The 24,605-nt window shown below is 41.8% G+C and overlaps 1 protein-coding gene across 2 annotated transcripts in view; it reads left to right on the top strand.

Annotated features, from left to right (window-relative positions):
• ZEB1 (zinc finger E-box binding homeobox 1) overlaps window positions 1–19,387 on the top strand; it is a 194,598-nt gene extending 175,211 nt beyond the window's left edge. For both annotated transcript variants that reach the window (XM_027122070.1, XM_027122069.1), the window contains exons 6-9: window positions 2,405–2,510; window positions 12,961–14,771; window positions 16,596–16,776; window positions 16,900–19,387. In XM_027122070.1, coding sequence (XP_026977871.1) covers window positions 2,405–2,510; window positions 12,961–14,771; window positions 16,596–16,776; window positions 16,900–17,465 — 2,664 coding nt within the window. In that variant the 3' untranslated portion in view covers window positions 17,466–19,387. The remainder of the gene's footprint in view (window positions 1–2,404; window positions 2,511–12,960; window positions 14,772–16,595; window positions 16,777–16,899) is intronic.
• Window positions 19,388–24,605: the final 5,218 nt, after the last annotated feature.

The following is a 24,605-nucleotide window of genomic DNA, read 5'->3' as shown; positions in this document are numbered from 1 at the left end:
TGAGTGCATGAGAGTCTGCTCTGTGTGCACCTAAGTCACAGATCCCCTAGAGGACAAGTTACCCCAAACCAGAAAACTGCAACAGAATGATGAGAAGGGTCAGCCTGTCTTCTCAGGACTCTGGGGACAACACTCACGAACTAAGATAAGGGGTGTGGGAGGGTGGCAGGCAGGGAGCAAGAACCAAGCTTCTCCTTAGGTGGGTCAGTCCACGCAGGGCACTTGGGGTGGAGCGAGCGCCAGGAGGGGAGAAAACTGACACACGGAAGACAAAGCCCATCTGTTCGCATCTGCGCCGCACGAGTCTTGTCAGGGACAATACAGACGCATGCTCTTGCCACCCTGGTGTCCCGACATGACCATGCTATAGACAAGCCCTGGGGAAAGGGCCTGCCAGGTGATGTTTGGGGAGCAGCTCCGTCCTGCCTCTGCTGCCCCACATCCTCTACCCTGAGGGCCCTTGTCAAAGGAGGGGACCTTCAGAGGACAGATGGAACTGGTGGGGAAAGCAGGAGATGCTGCTATAAAATTGTAAGATCTCTGATGAGGGTGAAGGCCACTTTCTGTGAGGATCTGTCTGATGGGTTTTGCAAAGGTAGTCGGTTTTATATGTGAAGTATGTAGTCAGACCAACGTCAGAAAGGAGCTGTGATAAATGTAATCATGTGAGAAACAGAATTGGGAACAATTTAGGTTAGGACCAAAGGGCAGACCATCTGCCTTGCTGGCCTTTGAAAAGTGTCTGAGTTTCGATTCTGTATGAGGCCTGTTGTAGGTGTTAAAGGCACAATAGTGAGAAAGATGAGCCAAGTCCCTGCCAGTAGAAGGCGTGTATTAGTAGGTGACCAAAATGTAAGCTATAAAAGCAGGTAGAATGATGAAAAAATAAGAGTAAGAGGATAGAAAGTTTTTCTTTTTTTACAGGGTAGGGAGACCTTTCTGAGAATAAGTGTGATAGGGAAGCCACTGAAAGATACTGCATTTTGTCTTTAAATTCTAAGGCAGCTCGGGTTCCTGGGTGGAAAGTAGGCTGAGAGAGACAAGAAGGAAGCAGGGAGCCCACTTAGAGGCTGTGGTCTAGGCCAGAGGTGGTCGGTGTGGCAGACGCAACATCGTTAGGGACCGTGGGTGCAGGGTGGCTTGCTGAGGGATTGAACAAGGGTCTGAGGGAAAGAGAGGGATCAGGGATTCCTCCGAAGTTCAGGGCTTAAATGATGATCAGATCAACGAGGGGGTTATTCACAGAGGTAAGAGACACACGAGGGGAGGGCCGACTCTTCCAGGAGAGAAATGCAGGCGTCACCGCAGGCCTGTTGACAGTGGCCTGTTGCTTCCCAGTGGGGACCATCGAGGGAGCGGCCGGCTGTGAGGGCCTGGCATTGAGGGGATGGGAGACGTCGAGCGAGAGACATTTGGGAGTTGTCACCGTATGTTCGGTTTCAAAGCCAGGGGTTTGGGTGAAGTAGAGCATGGTACGTGCTCATTCTCTGTCCTTCCTGTACGAAGGACAGAAGAAGGGAGAGTCCAGTGAGGGAGAGCACACAGCAAGCAGAGCTTGAGCCTTTGACAGATGGGTAGAATCTTAACTGTCAGAATTCAGGGAAAGCAGAGCCAGGAAGTAAGGCATAGTATAAATCAGAGCAAGGAGGCGAAGAGCAGTACATGTGCAGGAGGTTGGGACCCACTGGACGACTGGGACATAGGCTCCTGAGAGGGGACTGGCGAAGAAGCCTGGAAACTCAGGGGCTATGAACCTGGCATCTGTAGTAGTAGAATCTGGGTTCAGGGGTGGAGAGGAATCCTCTAGAAATCTATGAGCAGAATTGGTTGAATAATTCAATTCCAGCGGTGCTTCTGTAAGAGTAATAGAGGGTACAGGATAGATTCGAAGTATACAGAAGTGGGGATTTGGTAAGCCAGGCAGAAAGCTAGTACAACCACCCATATTGGGCTGAAAAACATGGAAGTACTTTTTAAATCATCAGATTAAGGTACATTGTGGAAATACCAAACTTACTAGAGACAGGCTACGGTGCTGAAAAAGCCCGGCCTTTTCTTCTGCGTCGTGACTGTGCTACAGACAGACGACGGACGTGCTCGACTGCAGCTCCGTTATCTGTGAATCAGACTGCAGGCGACGTGGCCTCTAGTTCCTAGCGAAGTGCGCAGTGTTTGTGCTAATGCTGTGCTGCTTCACACTTCTGATCCTTTAGGAAGTGGAGATTTTCCTTTATGTCAAAATTCTGTTGCCATGATCAACCTCCTTTTGGTAATATTCCTAGTGTTAGATTTTTGTGACTGTTAAAATTTGAGAATCACCAAAACCTTACTTTTAGTAGATTGGATGTTCTTTATCTCTAAAGCCTTTTTGCTTTATAAATAAAACACCAATTCTTTCTTACAGAGACATGTGACGCAGTCTGGGGGTAATCGTAAATTCAAGTGCACTGAATGTGGAAAAGCTTTCAAATACAAACACCATCTAAAAGAGCACTTAAGAATCCACAGTGGTAAATATTTGTTTTCTTTGTCTATGGTGAATCTCATAGCAATTACGGTAATAAATTAGTATCACATGCGATCTACACACATGATTAGAAATGCTGCTTTTCTTTTAGGATAAAGACTAATCTGGAGAAATCTTCTGCTTGTAAATGGTATTTTACTGGAATCTTAATCTTTGACTAAAGTATAGCAAGTATAAAGTATAGCAAGTATAGCAAGTATAAAGTATAGCAAGTATACTAAAGTATAGCAAGTCAATAGGACATACTCCAAATTTCCTCATCAGAATAGCATGCATTAACCAGACATACAACCTGAAAACACTTCAGCTTTCTGGTGAATGTCTGCACAGTTAACAAGGGAATGATAAAGGGTACGGGGTACCATGTGCACAAGGAAAGGAGGAGATGAAGACCCTCTACCTGAGAGAAGTAGAAATGGAACTCGAGGCAGGAGGTGGCAGTGGGTGCTGTGGAGTCAGCGGGAGAGGGCAGCACAGCAGGGCGCGGACTGAGGCGTGAAGGGGGACTTAGAGGAGGGAAATGTGCTCTGCCCTCCTCTCACCCTTCCCTTCTACACTAGTCATTGTCTGCAGCTTTATGTACAGAATGAACATTACTATATGGTAAAAATGTTATGTCTGTTTAGAAACTTGTTTCCACAAAAGCTCTCAAAACCTAGAAAGTATCCCACATTTGCATTATGAACTCTGTTCGTCTCCTGATTAATTCTGATATATTACTTAAGACTTAAATAATTTTAATGAAAAACAGTGGTTAGCTCATGAGTGGGAAATTATGTGTCTGCACACGCTTATTTTGTGAAGATTTCACAAATGTCCTGCAAGAAGAGTAGAGTTGGGTGGCCTTATGAGGGCTGCTTGGTGATATCTGTGTTTTATTTTGGAATTGCATTTATAGACGTTGTGCTGAATTGGTTGTTGAGGGCTAAATAATGTTAAAGTTACCACTTAAACCAAGACTCATACAAATACAGTTTAAAATTTTTACACATTATAATGTGTCTGGAAAGTAAAGATTGTCTTTTAGAGCCTGGAATAGGATCCTGTTTCTCAGCTTCTCAGCTCCTGTGCCACTGAACAGTTTTCATCAATTTTATACATATATATTAATATTAACATATATTAATATATATATTAAATGGACCTTTTCTCCTCTTACACCACTGTCCTTTTTTCTTCCGGCCTTATAATCGACATATAGCACTGTATAAGTTTAAGGTGTACAGTGTGATCTGACTTACGTACATCATGAAATGATGGATGTTCACTAAACTTACTGTGATAATCTCATACAGACGCAAAATTATAGAAAAAAATACGTTCCTTGTGATGAGAGCTCTTGGGATTTACTCTCAGCTTCCATATACAACGTGCTGCAGTGTTGATTATACTTATCATGTTATACATGGCATTCCTAGTACTTACTTATCTTATAACTTCTTATAACTGGAAGTTTGTACCTTTTTTGACCACCTTCATCCAGGTCCCCCCCACCCCCCGCCTCTGGTAATCACAGATCTGATCTCTTTTTCTATGAGTTTGTAGATTTTTATAAAGTGTCTTTGTCTGGTTTTGGTATCAGGCTGATGCTGGCCTTGTAGAATGCGTTCAGAAGCATCCCTTCCTAAAGTAAGATTCACTTACAAAGTGAATGTCATATGGTCCTATTGCAGTCATACAAGAGGACTTATCAGATCTATAGATGATACGCAGTTGGGATGCACAGATCACACCAAACATTAAAATATAAGTCTAGAAACAAGAAGTTAATAATCACAGAATCCTACGTTGATATTCAAAAATCAACCTCAATCAAGTAGGGAGCTAGTAGCTGTAGTACCTACAGAAAAACTTTAGGAGTTTCGATGGTGAAGAGCTTTGTATAAGCTAACAGTATGCTGCTGCTTTAAAAGATAAGGCAAATTTAGGCCGCATCGTAGAACCAAAACTTCCACTGTGCTCTGCTCTCCATTCATTATGTATTTATGTCTCTTATTCTTAAAATTATTTACTGTGAGGCTTGTACACCTTCAATACAGCAAAAATTTTAAAAACATTTAAGAAAAATAAAGTTAAGAAAGTAAGACAGGCATGAAGTAAACATGAGAACAAAAGGAATATATAAAATCCTTTGCACATGCTAGAAGTGACCACAAATTAGACCCTAAGGTTTCAGAAGTAAGAAAACTACAATTAGTAACCAAGACCCAGAGTGACTGTAAGTGAAAAGAATCAGTTGCTGGAAAAAGCACAACCCTTCCTGATACTAAGTCCATAGAGAAAGTTGTTCCTTGAAGCATCACTGAGAATAAAGAACAGGGAGGACCTTCAAGATGGCGGAGGAGTAAGACGAGGAGATCACCTTCCTCCCCACAAATGCATCAGATATACATCTACATATGGAACAACTCCTACAGAATGCCGGCAGAAGACCACAGACTTCCCAATAGGCAAGACTCTCCCCACATACCTGGCCGTGTGGCTGACAGGGTCTTGGTGCTCCAGCTGGGTGTCAGGCCTGAGACTCTGAGGTGGGAGAGCCGAGTTCAGGACACTGGTCCACTAGAGACCTCCTGGCCCCATGTAATATCAATTGGCGAGAGCTCTCCCAGAGATCTCCGTCTCAATGCTAAGACCCAGCTAAACTCAGTGACCAGCAAGATCCAGTGCTGGACAGGCCATGCCAAACAACTAGCAAGACAGGAACACAACCCCACCCATTAGCAAAGAGGCTGCCTAAAATCATAATAAGGTCACAGACACCCCAAAACACACCACTGGACACGGACGGTCCTGTCGACCAGAAATACAAGATCCAGCCTCACCCACCAGAACACAGGCACCAGTCTCCTCCACTAGGAGCCTACACAACCCACTGAACCAACCTTAGCCACTTGGAGCAGACACCAAAAACAGAACCTGCAGCCTGTGAAAAGAAGACCGCAAACGCAGTAACTTAGGCAATGAGAAGACAGAAATACACAGCAGATGAAGAAGGTAAAAACCCACGACACTGAACAAATGAAGAGGAAATAGGCAGTCTACCTGAAAAAGAATTCAGAGTGATGATAGTAAAGATGATCCAAAATCTTGGAAATAGAATGGAGAAAATACAAAAAACATTTAACAAGGACCTAGAAGAACTAAAGAGCAAACAGACAATGATGTACACCACAATAAATGAAATTAAAAATCCTCTAGAAGGAATCAATAGCAGAATAACTGAGGCAGAAGAACGGATAAGTGACCTGGAAGATAAAATACTGGAAATAACTACCACAGAGCAGAATAAAGAAAAAAGAATGAAAAGAACTGAGGACAGTCTCAGAGACCTCTGGGACAACATTAAACACACCAACATTCTAATTACAGGGCTCCCAGAAGAAGAGGAGAAAAAGAAAGGGACTGAGAAAATATGTGAAGGGATTATAGTTGAAAACTTCCCTAATATGGGAAAGGAAATAATCAACTCCAAGAGGACAGAGAGTCCCATACAGGATAAATCCAAAGAGAAACATACCAAGACACATGTTAATCAAACTATCAAAAATTAAATACAAAGAATTAAAAGCAGCAAGGGAAAAGCAACAAATAACATAGAAGGGAATCCCATAAGGTTAACAGCTGATCTTTGAGCAGAAACTCTGCAAGCCAGAAGGGAGTGGCAGGACATATTTACAGTGATGAAAGGGAAGAACCTAAAAACCAGATTACTCTACCCAGCAAGTATCTCATTCAGATTGGACGGAGAAATTAAAACCTTTACAGACAAGCAAAAGCTAAGAGAATTCAGCACCACCAAACCAGCTTTACAACAAATGCTGAAGGAACTTCTCTAGGCAGGAAACACAAGAGAAAGAAAAGACCTACAATAACAAACCCAAAACAATTAAGAAAATGGTAATTGGAACATACATATCAATAATTACCTTAGATGTAAATGTATTAAATGCTCCAACCAAAACACAGACTGGCTGAATGGATACAGAAACATATGCTGTCTGCAAGAGGTGCACTTCAGACCTAGGGACACATACAGACTGAAAGTGAGGGGATGGAAAAAGATATTCCATGCAAATGGAAATAAAAGAACGCTGGAGTAGCAATTCTCCTATCAGACAAAATAGACTTTAAAGGCTAGGGCTTCCCTGGTGGCACAGTGGTTGAGAGTAAACCTGCCAATGCAGGGGACACGGGTTCGTGCCCCGGTCCAGGAAGATCCCACCTGCCACAGAGCAGCTGGGCCCATGAGCCATGGTCGCTGAGCCTGCACGTCCAGAGCTTGTGCTCCGCAACGGGAGAGGCGGCCACAACAGGGAGAGGCCACAACAGTGAGAGGCCCGCGTACCGTAAAAAAAAAAAAAAAAAGAAATACTAGCAAACGGAATCCATCAGCACATTAAAAGGATCATACACCATGATCAAGTGGGATTTATCCCATGAATGCAAGGATTCTGACAAAACTCAACACCCATTTATGATAAAAACCCTCCAAAAAGTAGGCATAAAGGGAACTTACCTCAGCATAATAAAGGCCATATATGACAAACCCACAGCCAGCATCATTCTCAATGGTGAAAAACTGAAAGCATTTCCACTAAGATCAGGAACAAGACAAGGTTGCCCACTCTCACCACTCTTATTCAACATAGTTTTGGAAGTTTTAGCCACAGCAGTCAGAGAAGAAAAAGAACAGGAATCCAAATCGGAAAAGAAGAAGTAATGCTGATGACATGATACTGTACTAGAGAATCCTAAAGATGCTACCGGAAGACTACTAGAGCTAATCAATGAATTTGGTAGAGTAGCAGGATACAAAATTAATGCACAGAAATCTCTTGCATTCCTATATACACACTAATAATGAAAATTCTGAAACAGAAATTAAGGAAACACTCCCATTTACCATTGCAACAAAAAGAATAAAATACCTAGGAATAAACCTACCTAAGGAGACAAAAGACCTGTATGCAGAAAACTATAAGACACTGATGAAAGAAATTAAAGATGATACAAACAGATGGAGAGATATACCGTGTTCTTGGATTGGAAGAATCAACACTGAAAATGAGTATACTGCCCAAAGCAATCTACAGGTTCAGTGCAATCCCTGTCAAACTACCAATGGCATTTTTCACAGAACTAGAACAAAAGAATTGCACAACTTGTATGGAAACACAAAAGACCCCAAATAGTCAAAGCAATCTTGAGAACGAAAAACAGAGCTGGAGGAATCAGGCTCCCGGACTTCAGACTATACTACAAAGCTACAGTGATCAAGACAGTATGGTGCTGGCACAAAAACAGAAAGATAGATCAATGGAACAGGATAGAAGCCCAGAGAAAAACCCACGCACATATGGTCACCTTATCTTTGATAAAGGAGTCAGGAATGTACAGTGGAGAAAGGACAGCCTCTTCAATAAATGGTGCTGGGAAACCTGGACAGCTACGTGTAAAAGAATGAAATTAGAAAACTTCCTAACACCATACACAAAAATAAACTCAAAATGGATTAAAGACCTAAATGTAAGGCCAGAAACTATCAAACTCTTAGAGGAAAACATAGGCAGAACACTCTATGACATAAATCACAGCAAGATCCTTTTTGACCCACCTCCTAGAGAAATGGAAATAAAAACAAAAACAAACAAATGGGACCTAATGAAACTTCAAAGCTTTTGCACAGCAAAGGTTACCATAAACAAGATGAAAAGACAACCCTCAGAAAGGAGAAAATATTTGCAAATGAAGCAACTGACAAAGGATTAATCTCCAAAATACACCAGCAGCTTATGCAGCTCAATATCAGAAAAACAAACAACCCAATCCAAAAATGGGCAGAAGACCTAAATAGACATTTCTCCAAAGAAGATATACAGATTGCCAACAAACACATGGAAGGGTGCTCAACATCACTAATCATTAGAGAAATGCAAATCAAAACTACAATGAGGTATCACCTCACACCGGTCAGAATGGCCATCATCAAAAAATCTACAAACAATAAATGCTGGAGAGGGTGTGGAGAAAAGGGAACCCTCTTGCACTGTTGGTGGGAATGTGAATTGATACAGCCACTATGGAGAACAGTATGGAGGTTCCTTAAAAAACTAAAAAATAGAACTACCATACGACCCAGCAATCCCACTACTGGGCATATATCCTGAGAAAACCATAATTCAGAAAGAGTCATGTACCACAATGCTCACTGCAGCTCTATTTACAATAGCAAGGACATGGAAGCAACCTAAGTGTCCGTCGACAGATGAATGGATAAAGAAGATGTGGCACATATATACAATGGAACATTACTCAGCCATAAAAAGAAACGAAATTGAGTTATTGGTAGTGAGGTGGATGGACCTAGAGTCTGTCATACAGAGTGAAGTAAGTCAGAAAGAGAAAAACAAATACCATATGCTAACACATATATATAGAATCAAAAAAAAAATAGGTTATGAAGAACCTAGGGGCAGGACAGGAATAAAGACACAGACGTAGAGAATGGACTTGAGGACACAGGGGGGGTAAGGTTAAGCTGGGACAAAGTGAGAGAGTGGCATGGACATATGTACACTGCCAAACGTAAAATAGCTAGCTAGTGGGAAGCAGCCGCATAGCACAGGGAGATCATATCGGAGCTTTGTGACCACCTAGAGGGGTGGGATAGGGAGGGTGGGAGGGAGATGCAAGACGGAGGGGATATGGGGATATATGTGTATACGTATAGCTGATTCACTTTGTTATGCAGCAGAAACTGACACACCATTGCAAAGCAATTATACTCCAATAAAGATGTTAAAAATTAAGTTAAAAAAGAATAAAGAACAAAATATTTATATCCTGAGAAATATCCTTAAAATAATACAGCAGAGAATTTGATAGTGTTTTCTCTCTAAAATAAGATTCTTCAACAGAGGCCAATGATATTTCACCAAAGTGCAATTCAGAAAAAGCATCGTCCCAGGGTGGCCGATGGATGCCGTCCCAGTCTACGGCTCCCGGATGGTTTATTCCAAGGGGAGAGTTCAAGCAGGGCTACTCAGTGTCATCGCAGATACATTGAGAAACTAGTATACCAAGACAGTGCTGTGACAATTTCATTGTATTTTATACAATATTGGTCCATAGGAGATTGGAAAGTTTTTTTAATGAAAAAACAAATGACCCTTCACCACAGATGGTTTTGAAAGCACTGTTTAGAGTATCTAGTAATGAATGAACTGCATATCCTTCAGGAATCCTCTGTAATTTTTTTTCTCAGCTGAGTTTTCATAAGGCCTTGAGGGTCAGGGTCCTCGATTATATGCCCTAAAATTGCCCGGATAGTTGGTCTCTTCTGATACCCATGAAATGAACCCTATGCAGAGACGTGTGTCACGCGTCATGTGAACTTCACACATGGGTGGGAACTGAGCTGTGAGAAGGCCACCACACCACACACGGGGGTGCAAAGGAGCCCCTGCACCTGGGCTGGGATCCTCCCAGCAAGTAACCTGGGTTTGTTCCACGGCCTCACAGTCATTTTAGCCTGGAAAACCTTTCCATCAGGTGCACCCGAACACCCACCCAGCCATTAAACGCAAGTCAGTGTTCGCAGTACCACCCTCCTGATACGACCTCCAGGGCTGAGTGGTTACAGACACTGACCCAGGTCGACTGGTAAGCGAGCCGATGTGCTTCATCTATCATCCGTAAGCTATGAAGTCAGAGTTAGAAACAAGAGGTTTTCTAACAAACGTAGTGACTTTGGCTCTAGAATAACTGTCCTGCAGACTTTCTTTGCAGGAGTGGTGAAGTATCAGGGTGATTCCCAATAAGCATAATGATAACTAGCACTTACTGAACACTTAACTCTGTACAGCCACACTCTAGTTATTTGCATGCATTAAGTCATATAGTTCTCACAATAACCCTGTGAGGTGGATGCTACCGTTTCCTCTTTTTTTTTTTTTTTTTTTAAACTGATGAGAAAATGGAGGTTCAGCAAGCTTAGCTTTGTCCACAGGCACTCAGCTGGGACATGGCAGAGCTGGGGCTCTGACACAGGCATCCTGTCTCCAAAGCCACTGCCGTACCCACTGTGCTCTTCTACCTCCCTGTTTGTAAAGGCAGTAGTAGCCTGTGTTCCATACGCTTATTTTCCTAGAGAGCAGGAGAACAAGCGCAGCTCACCTAAAAATGCCACCGAATAATTAAGAATGTTAAAATAGGAGAGATACTAGGACATATCCCTTATTTTACCCCCACTGGAAATTTTTATCTGATGCATTTTGAGTAATGAATCATATTTCAGGCCTCCCACTGGAAAGATACTGATTAAACTGGAGAATTTCCAGAGGTGAGTTAACAAGCGAGTAAGGGTTCTAAAAACCACGTCCCACGAGGAACGCGTGAAAGACCCGGATATGTTCAACGTACACAAGGGAAACTGAAGAATACACGTGACAGCTCTTCATCAGTTTGGAAGTCTGGCTCGTGGAAGAAAAGTTAACCCAATTCTGTGGCATCAGAAGCAAACTAGTGCAGGGAAGTAGGCGCTCCAAGCAGCGGACTCTGGCTTAGTACTGAGCCTCTGTCTCACCGCCTTTGGAAGGAATCACTAACACTTCTCGAGAGCACACTGAGGTTTGCTATATAATCTCACATAACTGCTACAACAGTCCAGCGAGGATGTACCTACATTTATGCACCAAAACACTGAGGCTTAAAAAGGTTAAGAGAACAGCCTGCGACAGAGCCAGAATCTGAACCCAGACCCACGGTCCTCAGCAGAGCCAGACGAGACTGTCCTCCACAGAGCTGTCCAGCGGCAGGAGACTCCTTCTAATAAAGGAGGTTAAGCAGAGATGAGCCAGTGTCAAGGATGATACAAAATGAACTCTTCACTGAGAAGGCGGCTACATAGAGGGCTTATTAGATTCCTTCCAGTTCTGATTTCTTAGATATAAATTTCTATGAAAATATAATGCACTTGTTTTAAACTTTACAACATTGAAGTTACATTACTAGCAGAGCTTACATTGGCTTTCCTGCTGCTTTCCTTTTAATTATTAAAAAGAAAGGGGGAATGTGTTGGGGGTGGGGTGGGATGAACTGGGAGATTGGGATTGACATGTATACACTAGTATGTATAAAATAGATACCTAATAAGAACCTGCTGTATAAAAAATAAATTTCAAAAATTCAAAAAAAGAATAAAGCTGAATATACCAGAAGCTAACACAACATTGCAAATCAACTATACATCAATTAAAAAAAATAAAGTGGCTATAAACATCAAAAAAAAGGGGGGGAGATAAAGAGCTTTAATTTTGCTACTGAGTAGATAATCAGCATCGTCACATTTCATAATTTTCATAATTAGCCATTCATTCATCTAAAGAAGATTTTTAAAGAGCATCTCTGTGAGCTGCTGAGCTGCACTGTAACAGGTGCAGGTAAACGGCCCACAACACCTGGAGTTTGCTACCTCCCTGAAAATGGGCATCAGTAACCTTTAAATTATAAATGATGAACTATAAGTCAAAGCAAAAGGAAAAAAGAAATAGGCTGTATGTAAATATTTCATGTAGCTCAGTGCTTCTCAAAATTTTCTGTCCAAGTATCCCTACTGGCCAAGAAGAATAAATGCCTTGTACCCTGGAAGGTCTAGGGAAGCAACTTAAAGGAGGCCTCTGTAAGCAGGAAGCTTCTTTGTTTTTTTCCTAACGTTTCACAGAAACGTTGCATTTGTGCAACATAGTCGAATCTGTGTCTTAATATCTACATGTTTTAAATTACCATAACCACTATCGCTAAAATTGAAACTGTAAGATGCTTTTCATACCCAGTAAAACATTGCCTGATATATCCAGAAGTACATACATCCCAGTTTAATAAGCCACGGCTTCTAACAATACCTTGTATTTCAAGTTTTCTTCCCATTGAAAAAGATATTTTCAAGGAAACCTGTGGATATGGGAAGGATAGATATTCATGACTCACACAGTTAAGGCGAGATGTTCATGCATGCTAAGCCTTATGGGAGATTTACTTTTCTTTCCTCTAATATTAATTTCTCCTACAGATGGTTAAGTAGAATAAAGTATAGAAAATTACATAAATTGGTGAAACAGGATAAGAAAAAAATTACTTGAAAGAGTAGGATATAATTTTTTGGTATTTGAGAATGATTCGAACTTTTAAAAGTTTGCAGAAATGTTGGACACATATGCTGAGAAGATTCTTTAATTGGTTAGCACGTAGTTCAGACTCACGTTTTACTAGTGTTTATGACATTTACGTAGGTTTTGAACGTAAAGTGATGATTCTAGATAAAATTATATTACAAATATACATGGTAACCTCTTTTGAAATTGATACTGCTTGTTTTAGGAAAAACGTGGATACGTAAAAATTTATGAATGTAATTTTTTGTTGTTGTTTAGGAGAGAAGCCATATGAATGCCCAAACTGCAAGAAACGTTTTTCCCATTCCGGTTCCTATAGCTCACACATAAGCAGTAAGAAATGTATCAGCCTGATGCCTGTGAACGGGCGACCACGAACAGGGCTCAAGACCTCGCAGTGTCCCTCACCATCTCTCTCGGCATCACCGGGCAGTCCCACGCGACCACAGATACGGCAGAAGATAGAGAATAAGCCCTTCCAAGAACAACTTTCCGTAAACCAAATCAAAACGGAGCCTGTGGATTATGAGTTCAAGCCCATAGTGGTTGCTTCAGGAATCAACTGTTCAACCCCTTTACAGAATGGGGTTTTCAGTGGTGGTGGCCCCTTGCAGGCAACCAGTACTCCTCAGGGTGTGGTGCAAGCCGTTGTTCTGCCAACGGTGGGGTTGGTGTCCCCCATCAGTATCAATTTAAGTGATATTCAGAATGTACTTAAAGTGGCAGTAGATGGTAATGTAATCAGGCAAGTTTTGGAGAATAATCAAGCCAATCTTGCATCCAAAGAACAAGAAACAATCAGCGCTTCATCCATCCAGCAAGGTGGCCATTCTGTTATTTCAGCCATCAGTCTTCCTCTGGTGGATCAAGATGGAACCACCAAAATCATCATTAACTACAGTCTTGAACAACCTAGCCAACTTCAAGTTGTTCCTCAGAATTTAAAAAAAGAAAATCCAGTCCCCACCAACAGTTGCAAAAGTGAAAAGTTACCAGAAGATCTTACTGTTAAATCTGAGAAGGACAAAAGCTTTGAAGGAGGAGGGAACGACAGCACTTGCCTCCTGTGTGACGACTGTCCAGGGGACATCAGCGCACTTCCGGAGCTAAAGCACTATGACCTGAAGCAGCCCGCCCAGCCCCATCTGCCCCCCACGCCAGAAGGTGCCAAGCCCGAGGCCTCTGCTCCCTCGGGGTCCGGAGACGGCAGCCTGTCTCCCAGCCAGCCACCTTTAAAGAACCTCCTGTCTCTTCTGAAAGCATATTATGCTCTGAATGCACAGCCAAGTGCGGAAGAGCTCTCAAAAATTGCTGACTCAGTGAACCTACCGCCGGATGTAGTGAAAAAGTGGTTTGAAAAGATGCAGACGGGACAGACGTCAGTGCAGTCTTCTGAAGCGTCTTCTCCCGAGCCAGGCAAAGCCAACATCCCTGCTAAGAACGATGACCAGCCTCAGCCCACAAACGCAGACGAATCCCAGGACGGCACGAGGAATCTCCAGAGTCCTCTGAAGATAACCGGCTCCCCCGTCCTACCAGTGGGCTCCGCGGTCAACGGTTCCAGAAGCAGCGCATCGTCCCCATCCCCCCTCAACCTCTCCTCCTCCGGAAACGCACAGGGTTACTCGTACCCGGCAGAAGGGGCACAGGAAGAGCCACAGGTCGAACCTCTTGATCTTTCACTACCAAAGCAACAGGGAGAGTTACTGGAAAGGTCAACTATCACTAGTGTTTACCAGAACAGTGTTTATTCTGTCCAGGAAGAACCCTTGAACTTGTCTTGTGCAAAAAAGGAGCCACAAAAGGACAGCTGTGTCACAGACTCAGAACCAGTTGTAAATGTAATCCCACCAAGTGCCAACCCCATAAATATTGCTATACCTACAGTCACTGCCCAGTTACCCACGATCGTGGCCATCGCCGACCAGAACAGCGTTCCGTGCTTGCGAGCGCTGGCGGCCAACAAGCAGACCCTGCTGATCCCCCAGGTCGCCTACACGTACTCGACTGCAGTCAGCCCGGCGGCCCAGGAAGCAGCCCTGAGGGCGGCCCAGCCCAACGGAAATCAGGTAAAGAATGCCCGCACCCTCGGCCTCTACTGGTCAAGTGCTCGTTGGACTTTTTTCAGTGAATTTTTCTAATAAAAAGCAGTCCCAAGAGAGCCAAGCAGCTTGTTAAGCTGTCATTTCTGAAAGGAAATAGATGAATGTGTGCCTTAGTACTTTTCAACGGCAGTTTTGTTATTCTGCTGAGAAAAGGGTCGATGAGTCTCAGCTAAATATTGACTGTTTGAAACTAGAGACAGAAGAGGAAAGTAAACCTGGAATGCTTACTAATCAGACTTCTGTTTTCTAGTCAGATCCCAAAATTCGTTAACGTTCTGTGTCGATTATGATCATTCGTAAATGAGAATTTGTTCACAGACATTTCACACCAGGCAAACTTAGCTATATCCCTTTTTGTGTGTTAACACCTCTGTTTATAAAAAAAACTTTAAACAAACAAAAATTAAGTATATAAAGAATCCATCTAGTGAATTTACTCATGATTTGTAAGCTGTAAACTAAATCGTGTTCAATCGTAATGATATATGAGGGAATATACTTGTGAATCTATGTTTGCAGTTTCCTCTTTAACTCCCCCCAGATCCATGACGGTTTTGATAGAACCAATGTGTGCGACTGTGTGTGTCTCACTGTCCGGGCTTTTTCTATGTCACTGACCTTGTGTCTCTCCATTTTTTCCCATCAGTTTCTGATTAAATTTATCTCTAGTATTCATTTGATTCAATCTTTTTTCCAAATATTTGCTATAAGTAGGTGCAGCTAAAATAATTACAGTGTCCTGTTCAAGTGTGTTTTGCTGCTTTTTTCTCCTTAACTGTTGCTACCAATGGGCTTCCCGTAATTGTGGCAACTCTTGAAAAAGTTTTCACACGGCTAAATTTCTCACTAAGTCTAAATTTTGGGTATATAAAACACTCTTCATGCCTTTGACTAATAAACAGGGAACCACAAACATTTCAGTTAATCATCCAATAACGTTGATCAAATAACGTTGAAAATCGAGTCCCTTTAGCACCATTAGCAGCTCGCAAATGCCAGAAACATGTCGGCGCTTCTCCCGCCTCACAAAGCCGTGAGAAACGTGGAAAACCTTTGAACTTGTAGAAAATTTGTGAGTTTAGAATGGAAGACTTCAGAAAAGACACAGGATCTTAGGGGCCCAATCCCTCCACAGGCTCCCTGAAGAATTATTCTACCGGCAGGAGGCCCAGGTTTCCTCCCCAACCCCATCCCTAACCCGAAACTCCGAAGATGCATTGTCTAGCGAGTGTCCTTGTTTAGAGATGTGCACCCTCCTACATTGTTTCCATCTTGCTCCTTAGAAGAGTGATAGGGAGACAATGGAGTTTAGTTCACAAAACTCGAAGGTTCTGGAAGATACAATTTAAAGACCACTTTTTTAAAAAACAGAATCTTAATTTTTGCTTAGTGAAACCCAGAATGAAAGAGTGAAGGTAAGTGATGCAGTCACGAACCTGTGATTGTTCAGCAAACTCGTAAGTTAAAACTTTCTGCCAGTTTCTCATAAATCAACGATTCATACGGAACTAGGTGGACTGTGTTAGTACTGCGTTCTGTATTACTTCTTTTTGGTGTCCTTTCTTCTCGGCGCCAGCTGGCCCTGGGTTTGCTGCGGTCGTGGCTGTAGCGCCCCTCCCTTTTGTCTGTGTCAGCCCCACCTGTCACCTGGCCCTCCCCTTGGAGCCTGCTTTGGTCAAGTTGTGGAAAGTGTAAATCACAGTCGTTCTTTAATCTGTGCTTTTGTTTATGTCTCTCGTTTATCTTGTAATTTTAAAGGAAATTTTCCTACTTCTTCGTCTCCTCTAGGATGAAAGGCAAGACACTAGCTCCGAAGGAGTGTCCAATGTAGAAGATCAGAACGACTCTGACTCCACGCCACCCAAAAAGAAAATGCGGAAGACAGAAAATGGAATGTATGCTTGTGATTTGTGTGACAAGATATTCCAGAAGAGTAGCTCGTTGTTGAGACATAAATACGAACACACAGGTGTGTATGCTCGTGAACCTGGCAGTTTTGGAAAAACAAATTTATAACCATTTCCAACCTGAAGTGCCCCGAAGCCTGTCGGCTTAATGCCATCTTATTTCATAGCTGTGCCCTTATTTTCAGGTAAAAGACCTCACGAGTGCGGCATCTGCAAAAAGGCGTTTAAACACAAGCATCACCTGATCGAGCACACGCGCTTGCATTCCGGGGAGAAGCCCTACCAGTGCGACAAGTGCGGGAAGCGCTTCTCCCACTCGGGCTCCTATTCCCAGCACATGAACCACCGCTACTCCTACTGCAAGAGGGAGGCCGAGGGGCCCGAGCCGGGGTCCGCGGGCCCGCCCGCGCACCACGCGGGGGCCCGCGCCTCCCCCTCGCAGGGCGACTCGGACGAGAGGGAGAGCTCCACGCGGGAGGAGGACGAGGACAGTGACAAGGAGGAGGAGGAGGAGGAGGAGGAGGAGAGGGAGATAGAAGACCTGCAGGAGGAAAAGGAAAGTGGAGGACCGCAGGGGGGGGAGGGGCGCGAGGGGGAGGGGCGCGAGGGGGAGGGGCGCGAGGGGGAGGGGCGAGCTAACTCCGAAGGTGCGAGGGAGGGCGCAGGAGCTGGAAGCCCAGCCCACAGCTTAGAACACAAAGTCAGCCAGGGCGCTGAGCAGGTGTCTGAAGAGAAAACAAATGAAGCCTGATCGTTTTTTCTAGAAAGAAAGAAAATTCTAATTGGTAATGAAGTTTGTTCTATGTTATACATGCTTTTCACGGAAACACAGTAACCTGTATACTGTGATTTCTGTTCACTACTGTGTAAAGTAAAAATTTAAAAAAATACAAAATACCAAAAAAAAAAAAAAACCACACACAAAAAAAAATCCGGGTGTGCCTGAACCTCAGACCTAGTAATTTTTCATGCATTTTTCAAAGTTAGGAACAAGTTTGTAACATGAAGCAGATTAGAAAACTTAATGACTCAGAAAGCAAAGATGCAACAGGTTAAAGGAAACTGATTACTTAGACAAGCATCTGGCATTGTTTCACTTTATCAGTATTAATTATCACTCTTAACGTTGGTTTATTCTTAAGCTGTACAATTGGGAGAAATTTTATAATTTTTTATTGGTAAACATATGCTAAATCCGCTTCAGTATTTTATTATGTTTTTTAAAATGTGAGAACTTCTGCACTACAAAATTCCCTTCACGGAGAAGTATAATGCAGTTCCAAACCGTGCTAACTACCATTTCTAAATTCAGTCTAGAAGGTAGTAACTTCTAATAGTTAGCTGTCATAGTAGAGCGTATTCTCATTTAAAGTGTATCGTTAGCCTTAAGAAAGCAGCCGATAGAAGAGCTGAAGTTTCTTACTCATGTGGTTTAAATGGAGTTGAAAAGATTGCCGTTGAGCTCTGATTGCAGGGACTAACAGTGTTGATACTGGTGAGGACAGCAGAGATCGGTGTTCGTAATTGTGTTTGAGTACGTGGTAAACAAATATGAAGGATGTGATATGAAGCTTTGTATCTCCTTTGGCCTTAAGCAAGACCTGTGTGCTCTAAGTGCCATTTATCAGTATTTTCAAGGCTCTGACCAGCCTCCGTTCATGCGTGGCCTACAATAACTAGCATTTGTTGATTGTTTCTTGTATCGAAATTCTAAAATAAAACTCAGAACCACTGACTCTGTCAGAGAAGCCAAACACTGGGACATTTCGCCCTTTAATAATTCCTCCGTATTCATTTTGCGTTAATTGACTTTCAGAATTTCTCTACAGAAATGAAAGGGAAATTTTCTAATCTGCTTTATCCATGTACTTGCATTTCAAACATGGACCTGCCATTGTTATTTGGCTCATAATTGTTTCCAAATGTTAGTTATTATGGACCCAGTTTATTAACAACATTAGCTGATTCTTACCTATCAGTATTATTTTATTTCTTTTAGTTTATAGATCTGTGCAACATTTTTGTACTGTATGTCTTCAAACCTGGCAGTATTAATACCCTTCTTAACTGACATATGTACTTTTAGTTTTAGAAAACTTTTATATTTATGTGTCTTATTTTTATATTTCTTTATTTATTACACAGTGTAGTGTATAATACTGTAGTTTGTATTAATACAATAATATATTTTAGTATGAAAATTTGGAAAGTTGATAAGATTTAAAGTAGAGATGCAACTGGTTCTCTTGCATTGAGATTTGATTTAACAGTGTTATGTTAACATTTATACTTGCCTTGGACTGTAGAACAGAATTTAAATGGGAATGTATTAGTTTTACAACTACAATCAAGTCATTTTACCTTTACCCAGTTTTTACTATAAAACTATTAAATTCTGAAATTCACTGTGTGACTAACAGCATGCTGCTCTGCGGTTTTATGAAGAGATTAGTCTAACCATGAAGTCTCGTTCCTTACAAGCCAAGCTAGGGCGACCTTATGTAAACAGTGTTGGGAACAACGTTTAACATTTTGTGCCAATTTGTTCCTGTATTCATGTATGTAAGTTACAAACCTGACTCTTCATTTTTAAGTTCCTTGTTACACCATGGTCATTTTCTAGTTTTTTACCAGACTCCCCCATCTCACAATAAAATGCATCAACAAGCCTGACTTACTTGCGGTCATTCTTTTAATCATCATCCAGATTTTCTCTGGAAAACTCTGTAAACACACATGGGGGTATTATACCGTCATCCTGTGCTTGGTTTATCTTGGGCTGGGTCTGGGGAGACTGGATGGTGTAGACGTTCCCCGCTAAATCGTGCATTTCCCTGCGGCTGGGTGTTTCTGGGAAGGTCCGAGGTGACAACTAACGAACGGCCTCCCCAGAGCTTGCTTCCTCTTCCTGAACCCCTTCGCCCCTCACTGCTGACCCCGTGGCCTCTCACCCTTCGGGAAGCCTGCGTTAGCTGCCTTTCCTCTGGGCTCCCACAGCCCCTGTACCTGCCTCGTCATCTCAGCCCTTATGCTGTGGCTCGCACGCCGCCCACCAGGACGGGCCGTGTCGGCCGCTGGGTCACCCGCCCGGCAGAGTGCCCGGCCCAAGTGCATGCGGCCACGTTGGTCAAACGAGAATATAATTTGCACGTTAACAGGGCTCAGCTGTGTCTTTCTTCACTACTCTTTTGCTTCTATGTATGTTCAGTGATTTCAGCAATTTAATAATTTTTTTACTCAGGCCCTACGGAACACGACATAGCAGACAAATTGTAAACTATACCCTTCCCGTCGCCTTTCTCCTCTGATTTGCGAGCTTATTTCTAGGTGTTGTCTTTCTGGTGCTTAACCCAATGGTACATGACACAGGCATTCAAGGCCTCTGGTAGGAACTGATGGGACGACCCTCCCCTTCTTACGGCCTCATGTTCCTAGGTGATCGCTATCAGCATGGTGCCTCATTTCTCCCGTCACTGAGAAGAGCTACCCAATAAACAAATGCATTGTATAGGGTTAGAAAATAAGAGTAAATAACCCTTCTTAGGAGACATTGGTGCTATAATCACTAAGGAGCAGCTCAAAGAAGGCAGAGTTCTCGATACATACGGGTAAACGGCTAAGAAAGGGATCCAGGTTCATCAGACAGGTTCTGAAAATGAAACCGTGCGAATGCTTCCCATTACTCCCCCAAGCCCCGTAACAGCAAGAGTGTCATTTGTCCCTGACTTGTACCATGCACACAGGTGCTTCACTGCTGTTGTCAAAGCTGATTTCACAAAAGCCTTGCAAGATTGAAAGACCACGTGCCCATGAACACAGACATATTAAGTAGCAGAATAAAGACTGGAACGTGGGTCCACCCAACTCTAAGAGCCATGCCCTCAACTAGCCTGCCTCACATCTCACTTAAGAGCAGCTTACACCATCTACATTTAAACTCAATCCTGGCCTTAAGTAACATGAGTAGAAAATGTCAGCAAGGCCAATATACATTTTATAACATGGTGAAAAAGAAAAGCAAGGGCAAGGGTTTTTCAAATCTGTGTGCAAACTTAAAATTAGCCCTGAAAACGTGAAAATGCAAACTCAGAACAGATCTCTTAAGATCAATTAGAACAACCACAATATGGTCTTTGTCTTCTGAACCTAAAAAAAAAGCATAAATTCCTCTGTTCTAGTGAACAAATACATTCCACTCAATACACATTTTTCCCCAACAACACATGGGACATTCATGAAGAGAAACCATCTTATGGGCCATAAAACAACCCTCAAATTCAAAAGAATTGCAAACAAAGTGGTTTTTCTCTGACTACAAAATAATTAAACTAGAAATCAGTAACAGATACATCTGGAAAATCCACCCCCCTCCACAAAACTACTGGAAATTAGACAACACATTTCTAGGTAAAATATGACCGTTATAAATTATGAAGAACTAAGTAAAAATGAAAATGCAACATCAGAAGTTGCAGTGTGCAGTAAAGCAGTGCATGTAAGAAAACTTATAACATTAAACTTTTATTAGAAAATAGAAGGTGCAGTCATCTAAGCTTCCACCTTAAGAAATTAGGAAAAGAATAAAATTAAACCCAAACCAAGCAGAAAGGAGGCAATAATAAAAGAAGACAATGGCATAGAAAACAAAAACAATTGAGTAAATCAATGAAATCAGAACCTGATTCTTTGAAAAAATTAATACAATTGATAAACCTCTAGCCAGACAGATCAAAGAATAAAAGGAGACAAGTCACCAAGAATGAGGGAGAAGATCTTCCTGCAGATTCTACAGGGTAAAGGGTGAGAAGGAAGTAGTGTGAACTCTATGCCAGTGAATTTGACAACTTTGATGAAACTGTCACGTCCAAAATACCAAAACTCACTAAAGGAGAAACAGATAACCTGATTAGTCCAACCACAAAGAAATTTCCAGTTAAAAATCTTCCCACAAAGAAGACTCCAAGCCCAGATGGCTTCATTGGTGAATTCTACCAAAAATTTACAGAAGTTATTGTCCCAATTCTACACAAACTCATCCAGAAAATAAAAGAGGAAAACACTTCCTGCCTTAGTCTGTGAAGCAGCAGCATTAACCTGATAGGAAAACCAGACAATGATATTACAAGAAACAAAAACTACACACTAATAGCTCCCTGGATGTAGATGCAAAAATCCTTGACAATGGGGCTTCCCTGGTGGCGCAGTGGTTGAGAGTCCGCCTGCCGATGCAGGGGACACGGGTTCATGCCCCGGTCCAGGAGGATCCCACATGCCGCAGAGCGGCTGGGCCCGTGAGCCATGGCCGCTGAGCCTGCGCGTCCAGAGCCTGTGCTCCGCAACGGGAGAGGCCACAACAGTGAGAGGCCTGCGTACCACAAAAAAAAAAAAAAAAATCCTTGACAAGATATTAGGAAATCATTTTGAATAGTTTATCAAAAGGAAAGTACATTACAACCAAGTGGAATTTATCCCAGGACTGCAAGGTTGTTTTTGCATTCAAAAACCACCTTGTAAACCAAAAATTTACAGTTTTTACATATTTACATCATATTTACAGAGCAAAAAGAAAAACTGTATCATCTTAATAGTGTACAAGAAGCATCTGACTAAACTCTACACCAAGTCATACACGTTCTTGGCAATCTAGGAATAGAAGGGGGTTTCCTCAACCTGATAGAGGGCACCTGCAAAAAACCCCATAGTTAATAATTTTGAAAAATTAAATGCTTTCCTCCTAAAATTATGAACAAGGCAATAATATCTGCTCTCACCCTTTTATTAAGCATTGTACTGGAGGTCCCACGAGGTGCAACATGACAAGAAAAATGAAAGGCATACAGATCGGGGAAAAAAAAGTAAAACTTTTTATTTGCAGACAGGTTGGTTGTCTGTGTCGAAAAAAAGGAATTTACAAAAAAGCAACTAGAAAAGGTGAGAGCAAGGTTACAGGATATAAGGTCATTATGCAAAAATCTATCATATTCTTATAGTAAGGGTAAAATGGAAATTTAATTTTTTAATGTATGAAATATTTAGGGATAATTTAGCAAACTACGGGCAAAACCCAGGCACTGAAAAATACAAAACACAGCTGAAAGAAATTAAAGGTGCAATGAAAATGAAAAGATATTCCATGCTTATTGATCAGAAGATTCAATGTCATTGCTGTGCCAATCCTCCCCAAATTTATCTATTTTTTTTACTTTTTTAAAAATTTGTTTATTTTATTTATTTTTGCCTGTTGGGTCTTCGTTGCTGTGTGTGGGCTTTCTCTAGTTGCGACGAGCGGGGGCTACTCTTCGTTGTAGTGCATGGGCTTCTCATTGTTGTGGCTTCTCTTGTTGTGGAGCAAGGGCTCTAGGCACGTGGGTTTCAGTAGTTGTGGCACACGGGCTCAGTAGTTGTGCCTCACGGGCTTAGCTGCTCCGCGGCATGTGGGATCTTCCCAGACCAGGGATCAAACCTGTGTCCCCTGCATTGGCAGGTGGATTCTTAACCACTGTGCCACCAGGGAAGTCCCTATCCTCCCCCAAATTTATCTATTAATTCAACACAATTCCAGTGAAAACTGCAGCCACATACTTGTAGAAACTGACAGGCTTATTCAGCATTTATATGGAGATGCAAAAGACTTCAAGTAAGCAAAAGAATTTTGGAAAAGAAGAATAAAGTTGGAGGACTTAGACTACCTGATTTCTAGTGATACTATAAAGCTACGGTAGTCAATACAGGGTTGTATTGAATGGACAATACAGGGTTGTATAAGAATGGACATATAGATCAAGAATACAGAATTAAAAGTTAGGAGGAGATCCACATATTCATAGTCAATTGATTTTTGCCAAAGGTGCCAAGATAATCCAATGGTTAATTGATCATCTTTTAAAATGTACTGCTGATAGATATCCATATGCAGGAAAATGAACTCGATCCTTATGTCACACCAGACACAGAAATTGTTTCAAAATAGATTGCATACTTAAATATAAGAGCTAAAAGTATAAATCTTTTGGAAGAAAACATAAATTCTTTGTGACCTTCGATTAGGCAAAGATTTCCTAGATAAGATACAAAAAGGATGAATGAGTCATAGAGGAAAAAAATTGATGAATTAAAATTTATGAAAACTCTAAAATTTTGCTCTCCAAAAGATACTGTCAAGAAAATCAAGAGGGAAGACACAGACTTCTTCAAGAGGGAGAAAATATTTGCACACGTATATCTATATACCCGAGAAATGAAAACGTGTCTACACAAAAACCTGTACACGATGTTCACAGCAGCATTACTTATAATAGCTAGAAAGTGGAAACAGTCCTAATGTCAATCAACTAACGAATAGATAAATGTGGTATGTCCATACAACGGAATATTATTTCACAGCAAAAAGGAATGAAGTACTGATGCATGCTACAACATGGATGGACCTTGAGGACCTTACACTAAGTGAAAGAAGCTAGTCACAAAAGATAAAATATTCTGTTATTCCATCATAGGAAATATCCAAAATAGGCAAATCTAAAGAGACAGGAAGTAGATTAGGGCTGGGGGTGGGGAGAGAATGGATACTGACTGCTAATGGGTATGGGTTTCTTTTGGGGACAGTCGGAAGTTCCAAATTAGATTGTGGTGATATCTGCATAACTCTGTGAATATACAAAAACCATAAAATTGTACATTTTAAATGGGTTGCTTTATGGTATGTGAATTATATCTCAACAAAACTGTTAAAATATATGTATATATATTAATAAGACAGCCCAATTTTTTTTTATGGGACAAAAGATTTGAACAGATACTTTACCAAAGAAGACATACGAATGGGAAGTGAGCACATGGAAAGATGGTCCACATCATCAGGCATTAGGGGAGGCAAAGCAAAGCCACAATG

Source organism: Aethalodelphis obliquidens, unplaced genomic scaffold (assembly GCF_003676395.1).
Source record: "Aethalodelphis obliquidens isolate GAN/ISIS:26980383/991018 unplaced genomic scaffold, ASM367639v1 scaffold23, whole genome shotgun sequence".
Taxonomy (NCBI): Eukaryota; Metazoa; Chordata; class Mammalia; order Artiodactyla; family Delphinidae; genus Aethalodelphis; species Aethalodelphis obliquidens.
This window is presented reverse-complemented; position numbering and strand designations above follow the sequence as displayed.